General features: G+C 51.9%; 1 protein-coding gene across 1 annotated transcript; it reads right to left on the minus strand.

Moving 5' to 3' along the window:
- Window positions 1–5779: 5779 nt before the first annotated feature.
- On the minus strand, window positions 5780–7382 carry LOC111141755 (melanocortin 3 receptor). The gene has a single exon (XM_022494560.1). It carries the CDS (start codon window positions 7011–7013, stop codon window positions 6054–6056), a length of 960 nt encoding a protein of 319 aa, XP_022350268.1. The 5' UTR covers window positions 7014–7382; the 3' UTR covers window positions 5780–6053.
- Between the last annotated feature and the right edge of the window lie 682 nt (window positions 7383–8064).

Here is an 8064-nt window from a genome sequence, read left to right on the forward strand (position 1 = left end):
CGTTACTGACTAGCTTCCTCGTAGACAACTCACGTGGTTATTAGTAAACCCTGCTCGAGCCCCATCCTGAGCAACACTATGTAAAGATCGCAAGTAAGTGATGTAATAAACATTTAGACATACTTACGGTTCAAATATAAATCCAGACACTCCAACTGTGGTTCACTTGGGAGAATTTTCTGTTACAGCAGAACAGCGGGCAGGTGCTGGTGAGTGCGCCGGTGCTGACCACTGTGGATACCCTGGTGGAACGTAACTGTGCTTTGGGAAATGGGAAACGTTGGGCTGACTTTCACCTCACCCCTTCCCCCCACCCCAGGGACAGCCATTTGCACGTACCTGGGGGAGGAGGGGCAGGCAGCTGGCAGAAATTTCTAGAAGCAAGCCAGTGGAGGGAGAGGGACTCTGAAGTTCCTATGTTGATTATTTTTTGGACCTTGTGACATTGCATTCATTCGTCACACCTACATGCTCTCAGGTGAGTGGGTGGTACTTCCCTTTTATAGGTGAGCGCTGGAGCCCCCAAAGGTGAAAAATGGGCCAGAGGATTCACACCTAGGCTGGTGTGATTGCCCCAATGCCTCTCTGTCCTTGCTGCCATGACAGCTTAGCCTGGGGTGTCCTTGACTGTCCTTGAGTGCTGGTATTTTTCTGCCTGACCGCCTTCACACCAAGGGACTCAGGGAGCTCGTGCTTTAACCCTGGGGTACTCCCTGTGACGTCCTTTCTCCATGTTCCGTGTCATTGCACCTGTCATCTCCCTGATATGTTGGCATTCTGGTGGGGCAGGGCCCCATCCCCCTGCCCACCTGGGAGGGGCTGGCACAGAGGAGGCCACCTTGCATGTGCTGAATTAATGGTGGGCCGTGCCTGGGCTCCGTGCTCGTGCTCTCTGGAAGCAGTGTGATCTTGGGGAAGCTCGTTGTCGTCCTCTCCTGGTGAGGACGGCTGTTGTTCCCCTTACAACAAGGCTGCTGAAGCTCCGCTCCGCTGCCATTTGGGGCAGATCAGCTTGGGTGGGGGGGCCTGTCCCGTGCGTGTTGGGAGTTTAGCAGCAGCTCTGGCCACTACTTGTGAGATGCCGGGACCACTCCACCCTAGATGTGACCCGCAGAGTGTCTGCAGACGTCGCCAGATGAACCCTGGGCTCAGCACGGTCCCTGGTTGAGAAGCACGGTCTTAGAAGATAGTTGTGAAGGTTCAACGAGATCCCATGTAAAGTGCCCAGGACGATGTCTGGCACATAAAGAAATACTCTCTAAACTTTAGCTATCGGTGATGTTAGTGACTTTTACCCAGAGCCGTCAAGTGCTGGGCACCCGGATTTTTCTGAATAAATGCGTTTGAGTCACGGGACACCCTTGGGACTCACTGAATGTCACTGATGCAGCTTGGAGATGTAAAGACAGCCTTCCGTGAGTTGTTCTCCTCCCGGCGTTGAGGGGAGAGAGAATCTGCGCCCAGGCCTTCCGGATGACACGCTGGTTCACGGTCAATGTGGAACACACAGCTGGGGTGGCTTGACACTTGGGCTCACGCACGGGCTGTGGAGCCTGACAGTGGCTGCGGGGTCCGGTGCTGTCTCTCACTGTCTCGGGCGCGTGGGTTAGGATGACTAACCTCTTCCCCTATCCGGCTTCCTTTTCTGTTGGCCACAACAGGAGTATTGCCTAGCGCCTAGGCTTTTGGTGACAATTCAGCGAATTAATGTATCAGAACACTTAGCACAATGTCAGGCACATATTAGCACCACATAGTATCTAATTATTATGCTTTCTGTTGATTTGGCTCCCACATAGATGTTCTTAGGTGGGAAAGGTTGAGTTCTTCAACTGAAAGTTTTCCTTTTATTCTGCATTTGGTGCTGGTGCTCCCAGCTTCTAGATTTTTGTCGTTGGTTCTTGGAGGGTCCGACATTAACTGCAGGTGCTTGACACCCTGACGGGGAATGGTGATGGGAAAGAAACTTAAGCCCCTGGGTGCTGGTTTTTGCTATTCTTCAGAAATGAGCAGTATTTATGGGTCTAGGTGGTTCTCATAGTTTGCTGTGCATCGTAATTGCCTGGGGATTTTGAAGATTTCTGATGCCTTGGCATTACCTCTGATCTGCTGGATTGTAAGTTTCAGGGATGGGGCTGTTTTTCTCAGTCTCCATGTTTGGTACTGATACCCAAATCTGAGCACTGCAGGCATATTCTATTTGGTTAGACTTGAACTCATATTTAAGTCCATGTGCCATATTTCAAAGATAAGCTGCTTTATTGACCAGTTTTTTATTTTTTTAAAAGATTTTATTTGTTTATTTGACAGAGATCACAAGTAGGCAGAGAAGCAGGCAGAGAGAGAGGAAGGGAAGCAGGCTCCCCACTGAGCAGAAAGCCCGATGTGGGGCTCGATCCCAGGACCCCCGGATCATGACCTGAGCTGAAGGCAGAGGCTTTAACCCACTGAACCACCCAGGTGCCCGATTGACCAGTTTTGGATGCTGGGCCCTGCTTTCTAGTGGGAGAGATTGATGATAATTAAATGAATAAACTAATAAGAAGATATCACAGATCTTGTTGCCATTTTATAAAATAATAAACACTCGCATGAGTGTGTGGGGTCTTCTTGAGAAAGAGTAGTCAGGGAAGGCATCTCAGAGGACTGAGCTGAAGCCTGAACGATAAGAAGGTGCCAAGCATGGGAAGATATGGGGGAAGAGGCTTGAGGCAGCGGATATAGCAGGTGCAAAGGCCCTGGGGCAAGAATGAGTATGGTGACTTTGAGTCCAGTGGGGTGGTTAAGTGTCGGCAGGAGGGTGTGCGGTATTTACCAGAGGATGTCAGATCTTTAAGGCTCTGTAGGGCCAGGTAAGGAAGTGGAATTTTATTTGAAACCGCTGAAGAGTTTTGAGTAAGAGTGTGATATGATCTGATTTGTATTTTTAAAGAATTGTGCTGGCTGCTGTGTAGAGAATGGATTTTGGTGGAGGTGAGGGTGGGTGAAGGTTTTCAAAAGCCAAGGAGGCTTAAGTATGTGGTAGCCCCCAGCCCCATAGGAATTAAGCACAAAAGTCCAACTTAAGTAAGGACAACAGGTGACCATTTCCAGAGACCCAGGGAGTCAGCTACTGCAGTGATCTTACCTTGGGAATGGGAGTGAAAGGTGAGATCAACTTAACACATGAGTCAAAATCATGATGAGCTTTTATTTCCCCAAATTAAGCATTTTCAAACCTGACTCCTGCTGCTTAAAATGTCTGGTGGGTTCCCACATGAACAGGCTTTGGCCGCCAACCTAATGTTGTTCACCCCCCCGCCCCCAGTAAGAGATGGATTCCCTGGGCCTACCCACAGGCTTTGGAAAAGGAGAGCAAATAAAATTATTAATTGGTTCTTGGTTTTTATGACATCTCTATGGAAACTCTATTATGAAATTCTGGACTTGTGGGTTATAGAAAAATGCACAAGTCTCCCTCCATGGCAGCACATTGCCTCTCATGTCATTGGGTCATGGTTCCAATGCTAGGGCATTGGCGTTGGACTTGGGGATGCAGGTCAGGCAGCCTGTTTGAACCTCTCCTTCGTTTCTTGCTAGCTGAATTTTCATAGACAAGCTCCTTAATCTCTGAGTTTGAGATGCCTTGTCTTCAGAATAACAGTGATCATGGCATCTGTCTCCTGGCGTTATTGCAAGGGTCAGAGAAGAGATGCCTGTCCAGTCCTTAACGTGGTTCTTGGCACGGGGTCAGCACTCCAGGCCGATGAGTACTTTCGGGTTTCTGTTATGCTCCTTTGAAAGTCTTCTGTGCCCTGGGTTTGTGAAAGGTGGTCCCCAGGCCTACAGCTGCATCTCCTGGGGGCTTGTCCGGCTCCGAAATGCGGAATCCCAGGCTCTACCTCAGACCTGGTGATTGAAATTTTGCACTCGAACAGGATCCCAGGTGATTCCTGTGGGCATTTACATCCGGAAGCGCTACTGTAAGCTACAATACGTACAGGAAGGAGAGCTGAGTCAGGTCTGAATGTGGAAACCTGTTGCCTACATCGTGGTGGTGCAAAAAGACATCATCCCCGAGACTCAAAACACACCGTGACCCTAACCCGCTGGGCGTGGCTGGAAAGCCACGTTATCCTCCTGCTCAGGTTCCTCACCTGTAAAAGGACTCACCTATTTGGGAAGTTTGTGGAGAGGGTAAAGTGAAGTAATGTGAGAGCTGATATCAGAGACTGAAAAGTTATTTTTGTCTTGTTTACATAGAAAAAGGACATCATAATTTTTACAGCTGATAATACAGTTTTTAAAGAATCTGATTCCCCATTTCCCGCGTGTGCTAGCTGAGTGGCCATGGGCAAGACCTATTATTTGGCGTCTCGATTAGAATAATGGAGAGTGGCAGTGACCCAGGAACTACAGCCTGGTATTTTTGGAAACTAAATGGGAGAATTTTGTAGTTTGGCTAACAGGCATTGCCCTAGAAAAGCTGAGCACCGTGGTCAATGGCAGTGTTTATGCCATTTACAAAAGACTCAGAATTACAGTGTAAGGGGTGAGGGCCATGTGCAGAAGTCACCAGGATGCTTCCGGGTGGCATAGTTTAATGTGTCACACATTAGCAGCTGCAAAAGCCGTTTATTATTTCCAATGCCACAACCAAAGCAAGAGACAAGTGATATTGCTTATATTGGCACGATGTCTTCAAGTACCAAAAAAACCCACAGTATATTCCAGCACAAGAAAGATACACAATTGTACATAGCATATTGTAAGAATTCACTGGGGAGTTGTTGGTTGGAGGTGGGGGCAGCATGAGGGCAGCCAGACAGCAGCATGTGAAGTTCTCTAGGGCAGGAAGGGGTCTGACGGGGCCGAGTGGGGCGCAGTGATGGACGTCCAGCAGACGCCGACAGCGCTGGTCAGCAGAGCTCGCCCTGTGCTCATGGGGATGAGATGCTTTGCTTGATAAGGTACAGCCATTGAGAGCCGGGTCACCCCTCCTTTCACACTATGCTGAAAAAAAGGAGCAGTGAACCAAGAAATTTCTGTCTCACAGACAGTTCCGGAGATCAGGTGATAGAGACACAGCTACGGGGAGCAGAAACAGAGCTTCTGAGAAAGCCACGGGCATTTCCACAGTTTCTGAAACTCTCTGAAACTATAGGAAAGCCATTTCTTGAGGCACATGCCCTCCCATCCGTGATTCCCTCTCTTGCTTTAATGACAGAAAAGGAATAATAAGAAAAAGGCTTTTTTTTAAATAGGGAAATTTATACCTTTAAACAGCAAGGTATCAAAATGCTTGGTACACAGGTATACAGAGCTGATTTTCCAAAGCACTATCTCTGTCTTTCATTAGAATTTTGAAAGCTGCCTTAGATTTACTGCATAAGAACCTGAGAGCAGTAGCAGAAGCAGCCAAACTAGAAGCAGGTCATATCCCTATGCTCGTTTTTGGGGGGAGGCTGGTCTGGGGCGTTGAGGAGAGGGGCAGACGTAGCATCGCTTCCTCCACATGGAGCTCAATATTTTTTAGACCATTGTTTCACAGTAAATAGGGTTGCAGACTAGAAACCCAGTCTCTTCTGAAATAAGGACAAGACCATCTGAGCAGCTGACAGCCAGAACTGTGGCAGGTTTGCTGGGGAGACATTCGAATCCCTCTCAGAGCCGATGAAAACCCTTCCGTCTTGTCTGACTTGTGGCAGGGAGGCACGGGGAGGACGCAGGAGGGAGCAGGTGGGCGTTACAGACCCCGAGCGCATGGATGTGAAGGCAGGCAGCACCCCGAGCTGCCCTCACTGAGTCCGACCGGGGCCTCTTTGGGAGATCAGTGACTTACCTACCGCAGAGTCCTGCGAGAAAGCCCGTTATGTACCATTTTCCCCTTCGAAGACTTTGCAAGTGCAAAGAGAAAAGACATACCGATTATGGCTGTTGACCCATTTTAAGTCTACCCAGGACTTCTCTACCCCCTCTTCTTTTTTCTAAACACCTCGCTTGGCTGGCTGGGGGCTCGCCTGCGATGGAGCCGCCGGTGCCCACTCCCCCGGCCCTGGCGCCCTAGCCCAGGTTCATGGCTCGCAGCTGCAGAGGATCTCCCTGAACGTGTTCCGCAGCTCCAGGCTCCGGAAGGCGTAGATGAGCGGGTCGATGACGGAGTTGCACATGATGAGGACCAGGTAGGTGTTGAAGTGGGCGGCATAGCAGACGCAGTAGGGGTTGGTGGGGCAGGTGATGATGAGGATGAGGTGGAGGAAGAAGGGGGCCCAGCAGAAGATGAACACCCCCAGCAGGATGGTGATGGTGACAGCCCCCTTCATGCATGAGTGCTGCTGCGGGGCCGCCCCGTCGGCCGGGGGCAGCGCCGCGATGCGCTGGGCGTGCAGCCGGGCGAAGAGGAACATGTGCACGTAGAGTGTGCCCATGAGGAGTAGCATGGCGAAGAACATGGTGATGAGACACACGATGACCATCTTGCTCTCGGAGTAGACGATGAACACCACGCCGCACACACCGCAGCATGCCCAGATGGCCGCGATCCAGACCAGCGCCTTCCGCACGGTCATGATGCTGTGGTAGCGCAGCGCATAGAAGATGGTGACGTACCGGTCCACGGCGATGGCCAGCAGGTTGCAGATGGAGGCCACCAGGGAGATGCAGATCAGGGAGTCGAAGACGTTGTCCATGTGCTGGATGAACCGGTCCTCGAAGGTCAGGTAGTTGCTGTTGACGATGGCGATCATGACGGTCTCCAGGGCGTTGGACACGCTCACCAGCATGTCGGCCACCGCCAGGCTGCAGAGGAAGAAGTACATGGGCGAGTGCAGGTTGCCGTTCCTGACCACGGCCAGGATGACCAGGATGTTCTCCAGCAGGCTGACGATGCCCAGCACCAGGAAGACTTCGGGCTTGATGAAGACCTGCTCGCAGAACCCGCTGCTGCTCTGGTTGCTGAGGGAGGGGCCGGTGAGCTGCTCTGAGCTGTTGGGCACGGTTGGCTGAGCAGACAGCAGGCAGCACGAAGTGTTCATTGCTCACAGACAGGTGGGAGCAGGGGCTCCGGCAGCGTTCGGAACCTGCTGCTGCTGACGGCCGGGGATCTCCCTCCGGGTGCTGGGGGCAGGTGCCTGTGCAGTCCGGACTGAGGGAGAGGGAGGGAAAGTCAGCTGCGACACAGCCCAGAGAACTTTCCCTCGCTTCTCCAAGACAAGCAGTTTTACGGACACTCTTCTGTGTCGTCGTCTTTCTTCCTTCCTTCTCACCCCTTCCGACACCCCAAGCTGGGAATGGAAGACCTGCCACCGGTGGCCAGAGTTTCAGCTGTGTTCATAGCAGGACTGGGCCCATGGTACCTGTTGCTAGAAGTGAGGGGGGAGCACTCAGGCTTCACGGCCGGGCTGCGGACACACTCCTCCTACTTCATCTGCAGCGCAGCGAGAGGACCACTGAGCATCACTCTGGCGCCTCTGACTGACCACAGCGCCCGCGTGGGCTGGGAGCTTGAGCAGCAGGCTGGTGCCCTCTGCTGGCCAGACTGCTAACTGCGTGCTGCCTTGGCCGAGCCGTCTGTTCTCGGGGAAACTGCCACAGGTGCTCAGTTCTCCGGTCTGCTCATCTGTTGTCTTAGAAAATAGCCATCGTTTATGGAGCACCTGCTGTGGGTCGGGTCTCTGCTGGGTGTAGGGAAAGTGACGGTGAACTAGACCTGCATGCCATCCTGGTTTCCCCTAGACTTGGCGTCTGAGGTGGGAGACGAGAAGTCAGGACTTTATATTTCATTGTGACGAATGCACAATGATGCAGGCCATGGGGCTGGGAGCGTGTGTGGGCCCTAACCCGGAGGGTCAAAGAAAGAGCACCAAGCCTTGACTTGGTGGAAGAAGAGGTTATAGACAGCGGTGACGTGGGGCGGAGGCTGGAGGGGTAGAGGAGGGTCCCAGGGAGAGGGAGTCACATATCCCAGACCTGGAGACAAAGAGCAGTGGCTGTGGGGAGCATCACAGAATGTGGGTGCAGGGACCCACCTGACCTCCTGAATCAGGATCACCAGGGGCAGGAACTGGACTAATGTGTGTTCGGTTT

Source organism: Enhydra lutris, unplaced genomic scaffold (genome assembly GCF_002288905.1).
Source record: "Enhydra lutris kenyoni isolate GAN:26980312 unplaced genomic scaffold, ASM228890v2 scaffoldscaffold6, whole genome shotgun sequence".
NCBI lineage: Eukaryota > Metazoa > Chordata > Mammalia > Carnivora > Mustelidae > Enhydra > Enhydra lutris.